This window comes from Otolemur garnettii, unplaced genomic scaffold (genome assembly GCF_000181295.1).
Source record: "Otolemur garnettii isolate 467f Iridium unplaced genomic scaffold, OtoGar3 scaffold00171, whole genome shotgun sequence".
NCBI classification, from domain to species: Eukaryota; Metazoa; Chordata; class Mammalia; order Primates; family Galagidae; genus Otolemur; species Otolemur garnettii.
The window spans coordinates 967,609-987,268 of record NW_003852566.1 but is presented as its reverse complement, the minus strand read 5'-3'; the positions used below and the strand labels follow the sequence as shown (position 1 = coordinate 987,268).

Below are 19,660 nucleotides of genomic sequence, written 5' to 3'. Positions count from 1 at the left end.
CAAGAGGGTGAGGAGACTGCCCTCTACAGGATGGGAGAAAGTATTTGCAAGATGCATTTGCATCCCCTCCAGTCCTGCAGCCTCCGTGGTGTCCCTTAAACTGGCCAGCATGGTCCTCTGGCCTCAGCCTGCTCGGGACATCCCTGTCCACCTTTTCAGGTGTGCTTCCTGCTTGTGTCCTGGAGAGGGATGGATAGGGCCAAGTCAACAGGTTCCCTGCTGTCTGCCCTCCAGGTGTTTCCAGCAGAAATCAGAAATTGGCAGTAAAAAAACTGAGGGTGGAAGGAAGAGACAGAGGCTGGGGCTGGTTCCCAGCTCCCGTTCCCCAGGGATGTTGTGACTGGCTCTGTCCTTCTAGGGCAGAGGTCCTCAAATTTTTAAACAGGGGGCCAGTTCACTGTCCCTCAGACCATTGGAGGGCCGGACTGCAGGCCCCGGAACTAGTTGGCTGCTAAGCAGGACAGGCAGCGACAGCAGAAACACCCGACGGGCTGGATAAATGTCCTTGGAGGGCTACATGTGGCCTGTGGGCCATAGTTTGAGGACGCCTGTTCTAGGGGAAGCCACGTCTGCTAGGTTGCCTGCCCACCTGTACACCCTCCTGCCTCTGAATTACCCTGCCTTCATGTCACTCACGCTCACCGTCCCACTGTCTCCTGCTGTTCTTCCTTCCAGCAGCTGCCTCTGCCTGGAATGCTCTGCCCCAGACATCTGACCCTCCCCTTCAGGCCACCACAATATTTCACATCACAACCTGCCCCGGCTGTTGAGCACCTGTCTGTGCTCTGCTGCTCTCTCAGCATCCTTCACCTTCTGAAATACCGAACCACGAGCCTGGCACACGGTCCCTCCAGGGGGAGCTTCTGTTCTCAGGGTAGGAACTTCATCTGCTCTGTCCACTGCTGTGTCCTGCACACCGGAACCATGCCTGGCACAGAGCAGTGACCCAGCAAAGCGCTTGCTGAACACTGAAGGAATGAACACCCCGGCCCCAGGCCCCCTCCACCTTTTGGGAGGCAGCAGGACATCTTCGGCATTTTCTGTGCTTGGTTCGCTTCAGGGATGTTAATGATCAATGGTCATTACCTCAGCTTGCACTGGCCACCACGGCAGAGCACCACAGACCGAGCAGCTTAGACAGCTCTGGGTGCTGGGTTTGAGACCTGGTGTCAGAGGCCACTGTCCCTCAGGAGGATCTGGGCAGGAGCTATTCCAGGCCCCCTCCTAGTTTCTGGGGTTGCACGGCCTCTGGCTATGGAACTGCAGCGTTTACAGGTGTTGCTATATGTGCACCCGTGTCCAAATTTCCCCTTTTTGTAAGGATAGTCATATTGGGTTAGGGGCCCTCACTATTCTGGTATAACCTCATCTTAGCTTAACTAAGTACAGCTGTGATGGCCCCATTTCTAAACCATGTCACATGCTGAGGAACTGGGGGCTTCATAAAAATTTGGGGGAGATAATTCAACATATAACAATAATTAACATTTATTGAGTATCTGCTCTACTCCCAGCACTATAAATTACTACTGTATAATTCTAACAACAATACCTGCTCAGGTATAGATCTGTTATTATCACCACTTTCCCTGAGAGAAAAATGAAGATCAGAGAAGTTAAGTAGCTGCCCCCAAGCTGCCCAGCTAGCAGGTACAGGGAAGAGGCCACAGGCTTGAACGCCCAGCTTTCTGCTTTGTCTCCCCTGCCCCTCCTCCTCTCACATGCACTCTGTCTGGTGTCCTGGATTCAGCGCTAAACTCTAAAGCCTTTGATTCTGAACATGAGGGGTTTGTTGGGAAGCAAGGCCTGCTAGCAGAAATTTGCAAGAGTTTTTTTGTTTTTTACGTCAATCCTACAACACTTTCCCATTCTTGACCATTACAAAAACTCAATGCGATGAGTATCAATAACTTACTGTAGATTCTGACCCCTGATTTGCAAAAGCACAGAGTCTGTGCTACTGGACAGCATGAGCCCCCTACCCAACAAAGATCCCACCCCCCACGGCAGGGACACTCAGCCTCAAGAGTGGTGCTCACTGGAAGTTCACCCATCAGAAAGTTAATACTGTGCCAAGAAAAGCAATTCAGAAAACCACTGTTTCTGCAACATAGCAATTATTTACAGCCGCCTGAGCTGGTGAGTGATGCCCTGAACCAAAATTAATTGCAGATCAAATGAGCAAAAATGTCTTTCCTATCTCAATTTTATTAGGCCCCAGGGTCATTTTAATAGACTGTCAAAATCTTACAAGAAGAATGAAAAAAAAAAAGAATTGGAAAGTCCTTTTTGATAGGCAGTTACTTCAAAAGTTGGTTGGAATAGTATGTGTGTGTGTATTTGGAAACAAGGTAATAAAATCTTTGGAAAGGGCCAGGGGTTTACTGCATGATGACTCTGTCAGGAATGGGGATGCCTTCCCCCACTTTGAATGCTGTTTCCACCAGTTCTGTAAGGGGCTGTATCTTATTGCTGCTGTAACAAAGTACCACAAACTCAGTTGCTTAAAGCAACACAGATGTATTATCTTATAGTTTAAGAGAACAGAAGTGTAAAATGGGTTCCACAGTGCAAAGTTTACAGCTTCAGAGGGCTGTGTTTCTTGGAGGCTCCCAGGGAGGATCTGTTTTCTTGCCTTTCCCAGCTTCCAGAGGCACCTGCACTCCTTGGCTTGTGACCCCCCATCTTTAAGGCCAGCAACAATGCCACTTCTGTCTCTGCTCCCATCATCACATCCCCACCTCCCTTCACCCTCCCCATCACCCTCCTGCCTCCCCTCTCACTTATCGGGACCCTGTGGTGACACCGAGCCCACCTGAGTCAACTAGGACCATCTATCTCCGAATAATTACATCTGCACAGTTCCTTTTTGCCAAGTAAGGTAACACACAAGGTCTGACAATTAAGTTCATGAACTCATCCTGAAGAAGTGCTCCGTACCTCAGTGCTGAATATCAGTATGGTCCCCTTCAAAGTACTCCCCTCAGGAAGCCATGCATTGGAGCTAGCGCCTAGCTCACCCTTCAGAGCAATGTGGGAGCTCTGTTTCTGAAGTGGCCATCAGAGCTGTCATCACATTTCTCTTGATATCCTGAATGTCATCGAAGTGTCCTCCTTTCAGTATTTCCTTTATCTTCAGGTAAAGAAAAAAGTCACGGGGGGCTCAATCAGGTGAGTCAGAGGGGGTTCCAATACAGTTATTTGTCTGCTGGCTAAAAACTCCCTCACAGACAGTGCTGGGTGAGCTGGTGCAATACCATTCTCATACCAAGATTTTCAGCTAAGATTTTCCTGTTTCTCTTTCAGTGGTTACTTGGTCTGCTGTGCTTCTCACAGCCAACAATTCTTGCACAACTTGACAAATGTTTGAAATGTTTTCATCAATTCTGCTCTTTACTGGCTGTAACAGTCATGCTTTCTCTCCCCTCCGTAAAATGTTCAGTCCATTCATACACGGCCATTTTCTTCACGGCATTATCCCCATAAACTTGGACTAACATGTTCCTGATTTCATTTCCACTCTTGCCAAATTTAACAAGAAATGTAATGTTTCTTCGTTGCTCTAATTTGAGCTCCAGCATTCTCACAATACCACACAAAAACACACAACAATAATGAACGCCATTCAGCACGACACTGCCACGTGGCAGCCAGAGCACAGCTGTGACACACTGAGACACTTAGTTATGAAACCTTACCGAATTGTTTTTAAGGTGCTGCCAACGTAAGTGCATGGGGCAAGTTCATGAACTTAATTGTCAGAGCTTGCATTCACGGTTTCCAGGAAGAAGGATGTGGGCATTGTGGGGAGCCATTGCTTTGTCTACCATGAGTGGGCATGATTATGTGCATTTTACAGATGAGCAAATAAACTCAGAGACACCGGGCAATGTTCCCAAGACCACTCAGCTGCTGTGCAGGTGATGAGAATTTGAATTCAGATTTGCCTGGTCCTAAAGCCACAGTTCTTTCTCCCCAGGACCCTTCCCATGCTCCCAGCCTCATGCTGAATCTAGGCTCATGGGTTTCCAGAGTTTAGGGTAAATGCTACCATTTCAAAAACTGTCTCCAGGCTTGGCGCCTGTGGCTCAATCGGCTAAGGTGCCAGCCACATACACCTAAGGTGGCGGGTTTGAATCCCCAGCCCGGGCCCGCCAAGCAACAATGATGGCTGCAACCAAAAAAAAAAAATTGGCGGGCGTTGTGGTGGGCGCCTGTGGTCCCAGCTACTTGGGAGGCTGAGGCAGGAGACTCGCTTGAGCCCAGGAGTTGGAGGTTGCTGTGAGCTGTGAGACCATGGCACTCTACCCAGGGGGACAGCTTGAGGCTCCGTCTCAAAAAAAAAAAACTGTCTCCAGTGGACTCTTCCATATCTATTCTTGCATCTCTGGCTCTTTTAGAAGATAAAAGGAGAACAGGCTGCTTGGTGCATCTCTTTCCTTCACCTAAACCTGCTGGGCCTTCAGGTCTTGGCTCCCTGGTGCCCTCCTCCAGGAATCCTTCCTGCAGTCCCTCAGAGGAGAGCTCACCTCAGTGTTGTATGTGGTGACTGTCTGTTTCCGGGTCTGCCTTTCTCTCCAGATCATGCCAGGTTCCCCAGTGACCACTGGCAGTACGTGAGTGTGGCTTCAGTGTTTGTAGAATGAATAATACATGAAGTGGTGACTCTAACACCAAAGCTCAGAGGCCATCCCTTCCTGCTCAGGGCCTGCAGAGGTCCCTGCACCTCTGAGCAAGATGTCATCCCACCTTAGCTCAAAGTCCCCTCCCCTGAATGGCAAGCTCCTGCCGGAAGGCACCATGGCAACAGTTCTCTGTGAGCCCAGCACAGGGCAACAGCCTGATCACAGGAGGAGTTGGCCAGGGCTCGCTGAAGAGCAGTGAACTGAACTGGCCATTGTCAGGATGGCCCCTGCTTACAGGCAGTGGGAGTGCCCTGCAGAGGCGGCAACTCTGGCTTTAAAAAGTCCTCTTACTCCCTCACAAGAGGACAAAGTCATTTACCCTCCTGTCCCAGGAATACATCGTCACATATTTTCAGCTTTAAAGAGAGTGGGGACCTGAAGAAGTAGCTTCTGGAACCAGGGAGACCAGGGTGGGTGTCCCCACTCCTTCTGCATGTCCCTCACTTGAATGAGTGAGTCACTGGACTGTTAGGGTGTGAGAGTGCACGAGACCCCACATGGGCCACTTCAGGGTCCTGGAGGGAGCAGGGTCCCCACGACGTTACTTCTCCCTGCTCCTTCAGGTCTGATGCAACTGACTCTGTGACCCTGGGTAAGTCCCTCTTTTGGGTCTTGGTTTCCTGAACTGTCAGTCAAAAGACATCAAGGGTCTACATGAAACTCTCATCTCCGTAAGGATGTTCATCACAGCCTTATTTAGAATAACACATTTTGGAACCTACCTGAGTCGGACAAGAACCATGAACACTCCCTTGTCAGATTCTGCTGGAATTGCTTACTGTATATTCATTTGTTCAACCCTTGGCTTACACCTCTGGGTCAGGGACAATATCCTTTAGAAATAGGGAAACTGAGTCACAGAGAAGCGGGGTAACTTACTCAAGCCACCTGAAAAAGGCACAGAGCTGGGATGAGAAACGGACCACAGGACTCTGCTAACAGGTCCTGAGCACCAATGCTCAATGACCCCACCCTGTCAGACCATGGGTCAGGAAGTTACCATGCAGCAAAATTTTGGAGAATGGTACAGCGTTTACCACTAGTGTTAAGTCAGAGGGGGTAGTGATAATCATCACACACGTTTCAGTACATATAGTACACGTCAATAAAAATTACTTAAGCAATAAATAATAAAATGGAAAATCATTCTTACACAGGATTATGTGAACAAAGGCAAAGCTGGAGTCAGCATATAGCATAGAATTACTGCACTATGGTGTGAGGGTGACACCTGTATCTCTGCGAAGGAGGACAAAGGGACTTGCAGACTTCTTAGTAGTGTGATTGTAGGTAATTTGTGCTTTGTTCCTCTCTATTTTTCTGAATTTTACAAATTTACCCCAATGAGCTGGCACTCATTTCTTACCATAATAAAATAGTTTACAAAAAATAAGAATCAGAAACCCCACATTTCCCCATTGTTTTCATCCCAGACTGTCCGCATTCTTCCACTGATTGAGGATAAAATTAATAATGAAAATTGGGTGCAATCAGTAACTGGAGAATAACAAGAATTTTGTGAAACCTCCAGATTGGGAGACATTGAAATATTTTCCCTCTTACCAAAAGGCTGTGAAGCAGAAGGGAGATGAGATTGAACATCACTCCTCTACACTTTTTATGATATTCGTTTTTTTTTTTTTTTTAAATCTTGTTAGCAAGACCTGCTGAGAGCAAAGAGTGAAGGGAGCAAAATACAGCATTCTGTCGACAAGTCAGAGCACGACTGGCAGCCTGTCCGCGGGCACAGGCGTGGACCTCGCCAGCGCCCCCTGGTGAGCGCGAGTGAGCTGCTGAGTTTGGAGGAGAGCCTGACCGCTTTGCCAGGCGCGGGGCACACACCTTCACGGTGGGAGGAGCACCTGCGTCTCAGAGAGAGGGAAACGCTCTAAGAGCTGTTTCTGAGAAGTGAGTGTCTTGTTCTATACAGCACAGCCACGGAGTCCCAGAGCCAGGGTCATACCCAGATTGGTTTGATTCCAGAACCTGGAGGTTTCTGCTTGATTCTGAAGGTGCCCAACTCACCCTACCCCCAAATGTTTGTTTTGCATGTTGGAGGTTAAAAAGAGTGATGAGCTCTCGCTTATTATTAAGGGCACTGACTGACTGGACCGTCTTTATGCCTTTTCTTTGCCTTGCAAACTCCTACATATTTGGGTGATGAGATGACAGCCATGGGTTTTGAAATGTTTAAAAAGTCATGGCAAAAGATTTGAGATCCACATGGACTCTCTTATCTAAATCCCCAGGGGCAATATGACCGTCTTTCATGGGGTGTTCATATTGAATCACTTGTATTTAGGTGCGAGTTCAAAGGAGGGAACTATCTATTAATATTGAAAGGAAGGCAACAGGGAAACAAAATAGAGGAAGAATTTTTCTCTAGATGGATGAAACTTGAGTGAAGAATTGCATCTGAACCCCCGAGATCTAGACCCTTCCAAGTGACAAAGGGCATGCTCCCTTAAAGACATGGGCATTTACTGCCTGGGGCCCCTGTGGTACTGTCCAGTCCCCCGCAGTATTCTCAGGTGTAACCCTGGGTTCACTTACAGAGAAGATGGCAGCCAGTGTCTCAATCCCCCCTGTACTCAAGGTGATGTACGGGATCTTTGCAGGAGGGATCCCAGCGTTTCCGAAGATGCTGTTGGTATAAAACCAGATCTGCAATGCAGGAGAGAGACAGAGGAGAAAGGTCAGTGGGAGATCTTAATGTATTTTCTAAGTTAAACTCAGGAACAAGGTAGTCTGAGCTTTGCTGCTGAATCTGCTAAGTCTCAAGGTGGAGCTACGTGGTGGGGTGCTCATTCTTTGCCCTTTGTTCACCGTTGTCCCGTCTTCATTACTAACAGAACCTGCACTACTGGAAACGACAGGTGCCTGGCTAAATGACTACAGGAAGTCCCCGGTTACAAACAAGATAAATGCTGTAGGTTTGTTCTGCAGTTGAATTTGTATGTAAGTTAGAACAGGTAGGTACATTTACTTAGTACCTGTAATAGCCTAGGTTCGTTTTGCGTGTAGCTTGAGGACTGCCTGTATAGTTCCCAGCCTTCCTTACAGCTCCATGTGACAATAAGGTAGGAACAATGTTGGAGTTTCTAGGAAGGAAAAAGGTTTCCTTTCTATTTTTTATTTATTTATTTTTTTTGTAGAGACAGAGTCTCACTTTATCACCCTCAGTAGAGTGCTGTGGTGTCATACAGCTCATAGCAACCTCCAACTCCTGGGCTTATGCAATTCTCTTGTCTTAGCCTCCCAAGTAGCTGGGACCACAGGCGCCCACCACAACACCCCGCTATTTTTTGTTGCAGTTTGGCTGGAGCCAGGTTTGAACCTGCCACCCTTGGTATATGGGGCCAGCGCTCTATCACCTGAGCCACAGGAGCCACCCAAAGTTTCCTTTTTAAAAAAGGAGTTTTTCATCAAGGAGGTGTGCTCCTGAGTTTTCTTCTCCTTCATTTCTGCTGCCAGGGTGGTGTATGTGATATCTGAAGCTTCTGGAGCCTTTCTGGATCACTAGGTGACTCAGGACAGCATTGCTATCAACCCTCACGGTTACATGGAGAGAATCAGAAAAGGTCACCCTCCACAGACACTTTACTGTCATCCACTGAAAAGTGTGTGAGTACAATGTGGCTGATGCCCCCCAAAGCTGTGCAGTGAGCAACCTGCATAACGGTACGCGATGCCCCTGCCTTGGGATGGAAGCCACCGTTCAGACGCTGGAGCAGGGAGTTAGAAGGAGGGAGCCAATACCTTCCCTACTAGAGTGATTCTATAATTTATTATCCAAACATGAACACCTCCGGGGTGAGCTATGCCGGGATGATAGGCATGTGTCAAGGCTGTCCAGGATACGTGGTCCTGGGGTTGCTATACCAGTCCTCTCTATCTTGCTTGAGGTTTCTGCCACATGAAATTAAATCTAAATCCTACTTAACACTTGAGGACCCTTGACAGTCACTAATCAGAAGTTTGCAGAACTGGTGCATCTGGAACCAGCTGTGGGGCCTTAGGTGAGTCACCCTGCCCTCCCACTCATCCTCACCCAACCCAGTGAGGTAGCGTCATTGCCCCATTTAATAGACAAGGAGACTGAGGCACAGGGAGGATCTGAGGCTCACTCAGCTGTGAGTGACAGAACCTGATTTGAGCCCAGATAATCCAAAACCTTTCTGCTGCCCTCAGGCCTATGGGTGAGAACGCGTCCATATCCCTCTGGAGGTGACCTCAGGACAGTGTTTGTCCTATGGAGTAGAACAGTGGCATAAAGGCTAATGTGGACTGCTGCAAAGTCAACCAGACCTTCCCAGGGCTTCATGGTTTGTGACAGTGTCTGCAAGTCCACACTGCTCCTCACCAGGGCAGCCTCATCCAACCCCTGGGCAAATATCATCCCTTCTTTTCTTCAGACCTCACTCCATCCTGGAGGGGGAGGCAGAGGGATGAGCTGCCCCTGCCTACCTCGCTTAGTGGGTGCAGCTGCACCCCAACCACACCTTACACTCCACCACACAGGGCCCCTGGCCGCTTGCTGGCCATCTTCAGGGCTGGCCAGTCTTTAAGGCCAGTCCCCCTGTGGCTGAATCTCCAAGGCCGGGCAACTGAAAATCTAAAGCCCCTTCTCTGAGAACTGCCATCCTTAGGACAGACAGGAGGTAGCTGGGGGACAGGAGGGTTCAACTTCCAGCAATGCTACCAGGTAAGAACTTGGACTTGAGTCTCAACAGCCCCTGGCCTCTCTTTCTGGCCTAAAGGCACATGTGAGCATTCAGTGGGATGTTGTGCCTGATGCCAGCACCTTGTCGGTGTTCAGTGCAGGCAGCTCCTTTCTCTGCCCTCCACTCTTCTGTCATGAAAATCCAGAAACATCCAAAGTAAGGGCTCAAATTCTAGGACAGCCAGAAAATGCTCCCTCTTAAAAGCTTTACTAGGAGGGTTGGATCACCCAGTCTCACTCCTCATCTTATAGATAAAGATACAAACTCACACTGACCCAGCCCACAGCCACCTTTCTGGTCTGGTCTCTTTGGACTCTGACACCTGAGTGATCAAGACTCAGAGGTGCACAGGGCCATGAGGCTGGGAAGTCAGAGGATTTGGGCTGGAAGCCGGACCACCCTGGTGGTCTCAGAGTAAGGCTGAGACATCAGCCTCTGGCACACATCATGGCACACCACTTCTGTGGCTGACCTGTGCTGAGTTTTGAATGCTTCCTGTCAGGCAGCTGGGGAAACTGAGGAACAGACTAGTTATGCAACTTACCAGGGCCCATAACTCAAAACTCTGGTGCTGTGGATTGCACAGGGCAGCTGAGCCCATGTCTGGTGCTCTTGACCACAGTGGAGGGGTAACCACATAAGGGTCTCTACTTAGCCTCCTCCCTGACCCCAGAGCATAGTGATATGGTCACAGTTACTAGGCAATGGAACATATTAATTCTTCAAGTTTGAGTTAGCAAGTGATTTCGGAAAAATCTTTTCAAAACAAAAGCTATTGATAAATGCTTCTGAAATTGTGATTTGAGGTTTTATGCAAAACAACATCTAAGGTTCCAGAATGCCTAATGACAGTTTGACAAATCAAATGGGCCTTCATATGGTTCCAGGCCAGAAAAGGGACAAAGCACCAGGTTTTGCTACAAATGGTCTATGGTTTTCTTGTCTTCTCCCTCCCTCTTTCCCTGCTGTCTCCTGCCCTCCCTCTCACTCAGATGTGTGTTGACGGTGTGGGATATCTGTGGCCCTTCCAGACACAGGATTACAGCACAGAACAGCACAGGTGCACATGTGCCCCGGAAGACTGAGTCTAGCTGGGGAGGGAGGCTCACACACCGACTCCCCAAGTAAGGATCAGAGGAACCCACCAAGAGTTCCGTAACACTTGGACACCGGCAAGTGGATGAACCCAGGCAGCAGTCTGACACCTTTGAGCAGCTAGCGTGCATGTCACCAGGCCCATGTGGCTCACCCGTGGCCCACGTGCTGAGTCTCTTTGATCTTACTCTACCTCTATTTCTAACAAGCTTGTGTGTCTTGTGCCTCAACCAAGACCACATGTCAGCAGCAGCACGTTTCGAGAATGTGTGGCATTGAGAGAGAATAAAGCAATGTTAGAAAAGAGAAAAGAGTCTTGCTGACAACAGCAAGGTGGGAGAGACCCGCGGAAGCCAAGCCGATGCCACCTGTGAGACCTGCTTTCACATAACTGTGCACAGGCCCCACAGCAGGATGCAAACTGAGTGTCGGCATCCCCGTCCTCCATGACCGGAAATTGAGGCCCGGGGAGGTCACTATGATTGGCTTTCAGTGTCCAAGAAGGAAGGAACCCAGAGGAAGGCAGTGTAATTCAAGGTAGATAAGAGTACTGCCACAACCCTCGGCAGGCATCCTGGCAGGGTACAGGGAGATGCTGTGGTCGGCCTAGCAAAGCGAACAAGGTGATGGGCTCTGAAGGAAGAGGCTCCTTCACTCTGCAAGGGGCTCTCTCTTGCAGCAAAGCCAGTTCATGCAGAGGACAGTCTGCATGGGAGGGAGGCAGCTGACTGAAATAAATAGTGTTAGGCGACAGATCTAATTTTAGAGAAGAGGATTTGAAAGCTATTGTGAGAGGCAGGGGAGGGAAAAACAATCCAATTCTGGAAAGGAGCTTAGAAATATATAAATAAGTGTGGCTAAATCTGACTTTCACCTGATTTCTAAAGCGTATGCTAATCATTTGTCAGCTCCTTAGCCACAGTGCACTGAGCAACATGTGAGGTCTGCTTACCACGGTGGCTCTCAGCTGAGGGAATCTGTCCCCAGCAGCTGTTGGGCAGTGTCTGGCACCATCTTCAGTTGCTAAAACTGCCCGTGTGGGGAGAGCCGGGCTGTGGCTGCACACCACACACACAGGACAGCCTCCACAACAATGAATTTTCTAATTCAACATGCAGACAGTTCTGGGCCGAGAAATGCTGCACAGAGTGGCTGGGCGGGCTGTCCAGGGAGCACACCTGGACCAGGAGTGTACGTGTTCCAGCACAGATGCACCCTCATCCCCCCGGCCTTGGGCAAGTCGGGCCCTCGGCCAGCCACAGTTTCTTCACCTGTAAAATGGGACAGTGCCACCTTCCCTGTAGGACTGTTTGGTGCTGGAATTAGGTGATGGACAAGGAGACACTTGGAAGAATTTACAGATGTTTCAAATGATAAACCATGTCCTCAAATAACACAGTGGAACCCGTGTAAGGTGACCATGCCAAAGGGACTGTAACTACCTGGTCACCATATGGAGGTGGTCAACATAAGGAACGAGGCCTGCTATACAGATATGTGCAGGTGGTGCACGCCCAGTGCACTATGAAAATTAGGTCAACTTAAGGAGGTGGTCAGTGTATGGAGGTGGCCAGCTATGGAGGTTCCACTGTATCTGGTTAAACTAAGGGGGCAGAGAGTAAGTTCAAGGGCTGGTAAAGCTTTTGGATCCATGTTAGCCCTCTTCATTGGGCTTACAAATTTGGATTACAAGGCAGCAGGTGTGGGGAGAGCCTGGCCCCACCCACAGGAGAGCTGGGCTGCACTGTGGCATTTGTCACTACCCAATGTGGGTCCCTTTGTATGTAAAAGAAGTAGGACTTGTCCTGGTGGTTGCTGAGTGATGACCTGGCAATGCAGCATGAAGGACATTCATGGGGGTGCTCTGAGGTCGACTTTGGGGCAGGGTGGCTGTAGCTCAAGTCCCCTTTCTACTGTGTGACCGTGGAAAAACGTCTCAAAGTCTCTGTGTCTAACAGTAGGGCCTAACTCACAGGGCGGCCACAGGGACCGGTCCTGGCCCACACCAAGTGCTAAATGCATGTGTACTTTATTATCACGGCTGAGGTGGCTGAGGCAGGGTAGGAAGTGTTTGGTCCAGGTTACTTACTGCACGCTTTGTGGTTCCACTGGGAAGGGAGGCCAGGCCTCTGACTCTTAGTAAAGTGTGCCTGGCTCCAAGGATTGTTCCTAATTTAGACTAAAAACAACCAACAGGAGGAGGTTAGACTCTTCGGAGGCTGACACCTCACGACTGCTTGCTTTGGGAGCAGATGAGAGGATTTTCCCTGTCATACATGTACGTAGTTAGTGGAGGTCACAGATATGCCTGGACAGAGCTTATAAACTTATATGGGGTAAGCAAATGGAAACATTCTGTCCTAGTGGAAAAGAGAATTCTGTTCAGAAATGTCCTGGTTCTCAGTCTAAGTGCCTCATTAAATGCAGGTCCCGTGTTCGTTCTTTAAGAAATGATGTGTTCTCCTCTACTCTCTCAGAACAAGGGAGGTGACCTTGAGACCATCTACTATGACCTCAGTCTTGTTAATAGAAGGAAATAGCAGGACTTGTCCGAGCTGACTCTTTGGGTGGAGGCGTTGACCTAGGCACCTTCTCATACATGACTTTAACTAGACTGAAGAAAAGGTACAAATAAGCGTGTGGCAAGGCGATCTTACTTCAGCTGTGTTTCTGAAAATAGAACCATGGCTTGTTGAAATGAGGCTCAACATTGGGATTGCGACTTCCTGTGCTGTGTTTCCCCTCTCTGGACAGGAACTGCTCCTTTGGGGTCACCTCCCCTAGAAGGCTCCATCACTCCTGCCCACTCTGGGCTCAGGCTATTCCCCCCAAGGCAGAGCTCTCCTATCTGGGGCACCTGGGAGCCACTTTTCTCCCTCTCTCCAGGTGCAGCCACACTCCCACAGCTCCCTGGAGGGCCTCAGAGAGGGCTTGGGTATTTTAGGACAAGAATCTCCTCCAGACTCCCCTGACAAGTGGCAGGCTGTTCACACATCTCCATAGACAGAAGCTCCCCACCATCAGGCAACCCACTCCCACAGCATCTGGGATAATGTTGCCTCCCAAAGTCTCAAATCAGGAATTCTGCTTCCTGGAGCACCAGAGCCCTGGGGATCATCACAGATAGACCTCGCCGGGTTCCCCTGCCCACCTCTGGCTCAAGTTGCAAGACCTTTTTTTATTTAAAGCCTTGAGGTTTTCTCAAGCTGAGGATAGCCCAGGCAAGAGTACTGTTACCTAAATCGTCTCAATGTGTCTCACTGCTGACCCCCTAATACCCAGTTTTCAAAAGAAACATGATTTCTAAGTATTTCTAGAAAGGAATAATTATAATGCCAGGTAGCATTTATTCAGGATGTGTCTATGCTAGCAGCTGAACTGACTGGTTGGTGTGGACGATGCCTTTCCATGGTCTGTTATCCCATTTCACAGATGAGGAAACAGAGGATCAAATGAGTGGCACGGCTGCCCAATGGCACAGAGTTTGTGGAGACAACAGCACTGGAACTTGAACCTGGGTGTCCAGGGCCCAAGCCCCAGACTGTCCCCCCCACCATCCCTCCATGCAGGGACACCTGGCTGGGCCCAGTGCTCACCGCATTGAGGCCGCAGAGCTGGTAGCAGGCCATGGTGATGATCACGGTGATGACCTGCCAGCGGACAAATGGTGCCCTCAGCAGCTCAAGGAAGGGCACCAGGCGGATGTTCCTGTGCACACGGCTCTCAGCCAAAACTGCCTCCATCTCCCGGGAGATGTCCGCTTTGCCCAGGAATGTCTGGAAGGCTGTAAACAGGGGCAAGCAGGATGTTCAGGAGGATTAGAATGTGTCCCTCCATCTACAGGGGTCCACAAACTTTTTAAACAGGGGGCCAGTTCACTATTCCTCAGACTGTTGGAGGGCTGGACTGTGGGCCCTGGGACGAGTCAGCTGCTAAGCAAGACAGGCAGCGGTGCCAAAACACCTGGCGAGCCGGACAAATGTCCTTGGTGGGCCGCAGTTTGAGGACGCCTGACTCTAGATGCACACCTTGTCGGGACAGAGCTCGGAAGGGGCCTTTGAAACCAGGAGTCTAAAGACCTTGTTCAAAAATGGGAAAACAGAGGCCCAGAGGTGTGTAATGACTTGCCCAAGGTCACGAGTGGGCTTGGAGAAAAGCCTGGAAACCCTGGGTCTCCTGACTGCGCCCCCCCCTCCCCCCGGCAAAGCAGAGCATGGCCAGGGCTCAAATCTGCCTCTGCCTCTGCCTCTGGGCGGCTGTGCCCCTGTTTTGTCATCATTCCTGCTTCCCATGGCTGTCATAACAACCATATGGTGTACATTAAACCCTGGCTCAGAGAGCCCCATGCCAGGGTGTGCTTTTGATGAATGCTCATTGAGCACCTGCAGTCTGCCTGGCCCTGTGAGCCACCCGCATTGCGGGTGTCTGGAGGATTGAACTTAATGACCTGTAGGCCTTTCCACATGACCCTCTGACTACAGAAACTTGGATACTTGAATGGAAATAGTCTCAGAGAGCAAGTCTCCCCAGGATTCAAACTCACCTTCATGCCCTTTCCATGCTGAACATTGAATTTTCAGCTGCAGAGAACCTGTTATTTTTTTTACCAAGATCTTAATTGTGTAAACCTCCACAGATGCACATACACTCTTAGGTGGACTGACCGATTAGGCCGCTGAGGTCAGAATAATCAGATCACAGGCTTTGATATTCTTCCTCCTACTGGGAAAGGTAAGCATTGTGTCGCCCCCGTGGACAGGCCATTCCAGACACAGCAGGCAACATCCTCAAAAACATTGCTCTGCACCACAGGCATGTGAAAATGTTCTTCTTAAGCAGGGAAAAAAGCCATTAAACTTGCTCCAGATTCTCCAAGAAGCCAGCACTGGAAGGCTTTGGAGTGTGATTTCCAGCAGGGCACTGAAAGCGCTTCAGAACGTCTCTTTTCTGAGCTATGATTTAGTGTTTTGCCCAGCATTTATTAAGAGTAAATGAGAAAAGTAGCTGGATGAGTAAGTAACATTTCTGTACCATGCACGGAACTCTATTGTATTTCCTCAAAGTGCAAACTGTAATATCCAACTGATAAGATAATTCTAGATTTTGGGGCCCGGAAAATAGCTCTCTGCTTTCTGACATATATATTTTTCATTATAAAATAAAAATAATTTTATAAACTTTTTCCCTTTTCACTTGGGGTGTCAGGAAAATCTCAGCCAAATGCAACATCCAGCCTTTAGCAGAATTTCTTGCAACAAAAATTTCTCTTCTTCGTTTTAAAATTTCTGATCTTTTAAAGCACCAATTTATCTTTCCTGATAGATACATGTTCATGAAATATGTACATAGATACATGCACATAAATATAATCTCTGCTTGTCCAACTTCCTTCCCTTCTTACAAGGGCCCTGCGAGGGGTGAGGTAGCACATTTGTGGGACTAGCACAGCGGATGTGGAGACAGGCCCTCAGACTCCCTTGTGGGAAGGACCTGCTGTAGGCTGGGAGGAGTGGCTAGCTGATGGCCTGGAGCTCTTAGCTTTGTGAGAGTTTGCCTCAACTTTGAAGGCTGGACGATGCTGTTCCCAGAGCGGCCCCATACCCATGGCTAAGCCAAGTGGCAGTATAAGGGCCCGTCCATTTCTGCCCAGTGTGGGACTCCAGAACCACATGAGTATGGCTCTAAAGCTCCCCACAGGGCTTGCAGAGACTTTGCAGGGACACTGTGGCCTGACGGCTCTTCCTGTCCACTTCCCCTCTGGGGTCCTTATCCCTCACCAGGGGTTACATATTTCTCCCTCTTTCTCAGACCTGCTTCCTGGATCACTTGACACCCCCCAGCCCCTCTCTCTCCTCCCTCTTCAGCACTGGACAGCCCTGCAGGACCCTGGGTAGAGGGAGCCACCTTCTATCCCCCTAATTGCCAAAGACATCCACCCCCATGTCTCTCTCACTTTCTATGATGACTCCTAACAATGGAACGGGTCCTTCCTAGCCAGGGTCATGGACCCTCTCTGGCCCAGGGCTCACAAATATCCTTTGAAAATAGCAAACAGGGACCACTGAGGTGTACCAAGGGGGCATTCAGGCTGTCCAAGGAGAAGAGAGGGCACTCAGGCACGGAGCCAAGAGAGAGAAAGCCACTTCACACTTGACACTGGGAAAAGCAAGAGGCCTTGATCAGCACTTTTGGCTTTTTTCTCATTCTGGAATAGTCTTTTGACCTTTCTGTACCTGGCTACTCTCCTCGTTCTTTGAACCTTAGCTCAGATACCATCTCGTCTAGGAAGCCTTCCCTGATTGTCCACTGGCTTGAGGACATGGCAGGAGCAGGCCAGGGAGGACATGGAGTGCTCTCAAGGAGTTGAACTTCCTGCCACAGGTCACGGGGTGAGGAAGCCAATCAGAGGGTGCCAAAACAGTAGACAAGTTTTTTTAAAAATTTCAGATTAATATGAGGCTACAAATGCTCAGGTTACAATGTTTGCACTTGTTAGGTAAAATGTTTTAAGGAAGGAAAAAACTGTATTAAAATTGTTATACTTAATATATACCAATAGCAAGAAAAGAATACAAGTCAGATGCAAGCACCTGTTGTAATCACAGAAGTCAAACGTGGCTTGAGAATTACAATTTTAACAGGTTTTTCCCTTTATTTAAATGTGAATACATATTTTTGGCACTCTCCATATTTTGGGGAGCCCAAAAGGTGCCAGGCAGGGGGCCTGAAGCCAGGTATGTGGTGATGAAAATCCCAGATTGGCCCTGTCCCTTGGTCTAGCCTCATTATCTCACACCAACAAGAAACGAAGACAGCCTGCTGTTCAGACTTGCCCCCTGTATTGCCAGGTCACTGCTACAGGTGCTGTGAGCCACCCACCTCTCTCCTGCATGCCAACAGCTACCTATGCCCATACCACTGCCTCTCTGCCCAAGCCTTTCCCTGGACACAGGTGTGTACTCAGTCCCCAGCTGTTAACACATCAGGAACAGCCCTTGACTACCAACTTCCTCACAGACACCCTAAGAATGTTCTACCTTGTGCCCTAGAAATGTCCAACAACCTGCTCTTTGGCAAACCTGCACCCCAGCCTCTGCTTCCCCGCTCCATATCCCAGCTGGGGTGCATCCTGGGGTTACCTCCTAAATAAACCACTTGCCTCAAAACTCAGGCTTTAGGCATCCCCTGGCAATCAAAAAGTCACATAAATAGAAGCCTGTGGTGAATAGAAGCTGCTTTTCCACCTGGCCTTGCCTGACGTCATCACTGAGCCCCCTTCCTACTCCCTGGTCTGCGTGTTCCTTCCTGCCTGAGCTGGCTTGTCTTACTCCCAGTCTCAGCATCTCCTGATGGACTCATTGTCCCTAGGCTCCAACCAGGCTATTCCCCTGCACACAGACCTGTGCCATCCCAGCTCTGCCATCCGGGTCCAGTCCCCATTCTCACTGCAGGGTAGAGCCTGGCCACGGCCCCTACTTCCCCAGCAGCACCTCCCTGTCTTCCCGGCTGCCGCCCTGGGGATGCCGCCCTGCACACCCCACTGCCCCCTCCATGCCCTGCACATGCTATTTCTTCTGCCCAGAATCCCTGTCACTTTGGGGACTGCCTGGAACATTCCTTTCTGAGCTCAGCAAGCACATCTTCTGGAAGCCTTCCCTGTCCCCATCACGGGTAATCATGGTCACTCTCTCCTCTGTCTCTCTTAGGGCACTGGCACTCTTGGCTGGGCTGCCCTGTCTGCACACTTGCTGTGCCCGCCATCCTGACCAGGGGCACGTAAGGGATGCTGTGGTGCTGTGGGAAGGGCATGGACCATGGAGCCAGAGTGATCTGGACTCCTCACCCAGCCCTGTCCTCCCTGGGTGGCCTGAGATGGGTCCCCACTCCCTCTGCACTACACTTGCTCTTCCATGAAATAGAAGTCCTAAAACCTACTAGAGGCTGCTTGGAGGATCAAAGTCAACACCTGTTACGTGCTGGCACAGAATCAGTGCTCATTAGACATCATTGCTTGTGTTATTTTGTTTCTTCTCTGTGGAGCCTGACATGGTGGGTATGTTCAGCCCATGGGCAATGAAAGGGTGAAAACTGAGACTCCAGGGAAGGGGCATAAACACAGGAGGGTGCTGAGCAAGTTGTAACAGAGAGAAGTCATGTCGAGTGTCAGCAAAACTGGACCAGTCGGGAAGCTAGGATCTGCTTGGCCACCTCCCTCCAGTGCTGAGAGTGGTGCGTTTTCCCAATGGCAGGCTCCCCGTCATCATTCTCAGACACCTGCAGATTATGGCAGCAGGGACAGACACCCAGCATGGGCTGCAGGGAGGAGACTGAGCTCGCAGGCCTCACGGGGGCCTCAGAGAGCCGTGCTGCTGTCCCCTGGACTGTGGATGCCTCCCAGTGTCGGGGGCCTGCACGCAGGTGTTCACCTACTAACAGGGGCTCTCTTCTACCCAGAATGCATGGCACTGAGTTGGGTGCTGAACTGGGGGGCTGGAAGAAGGGGAGGGGTTTCCTGTCTGCAGCTTCCTCCTCCCATGTGGAGACCAGACTCTTGCCATCAAGTGGTGACTGGGCTTTGATTCCTCCTGCTTCACCCTCGAGCCCTGTGCCTTGCCAGGCCCCACTGTGGGCTAACAATTGAGTTTCAGATACTCAGTGGTTGATCACTGACTCTGGCAAGTTCTCAGAAACACTCACTACCTGGCAAAAGGCATGAATGTTAAAGAAGAGTTGGGAGCTGTTTCCCAAGTACATGCTAGCTCTAGGCCCTGGCTGTGTCCACCAGCGAAGAAAGGAAGCATTGGCCCCTGTCCAGGGCATCCACTCCCCTGCACATGTTTCCTAGAGTTCCAGTCCTGGCAGAGGCTCCTTGGACACAAGGTTCCTGGTTCAAAAAGCTTAGTACTGCTGACTCCAGCTCTCGGTGTTAAACTTCACATTAGAATAGTAAAGGTCGTGATAAGTCCTCCAGCAAAGACATTTGTTTACCTGAGTTCGTTCCACATTTAAAAAATTATTTGCTGGCTCGGCGCCTGTGGCTCAAGTGGCTAAGGCGCCAGCCACATACACCTAAGGTGGCGGGTTTGAATCCCCAGCCCGGGCCCGCCAAACAACAATGATGGCTGCAACCAAAAAAGAATGGCCAGGCGTTGTGGC

General features: G+C 49.8%; 1 protein-coding gene across 5 annotated transcripts in view; it reads right to left on the bottom strand.

The window, feature by feature from the left end:
• The window catches only part of SLC2A9 (solute carrier family 2 member 9), a 224,015-nt gene that overhangs the window by 76,995 nt on the left and 127,360 nt on the right, over positions 1 to 19,660 (bottom strand). For all 5 annotated transcript variants that reach the window (XM_003800182.3, XM_023519317.1, XM_012811639.2 and 2 more), the window contains 2 exons: positions 14,101 to 14,288; positions 7,239 to 7,349 (listed from right to left, as the gene is read on the bottom strand). In XM_003800182.3, the coding sequence (XP_003800230.1) occupies positions 7,239 to 7,349; positions 14,101 to 14,288 (299 nt within the window). The remainder of the gene's footprint in view (positions 1 to 7,238; positions 7,350 to 14,100; positions 14,289 to 19,660) is intronic.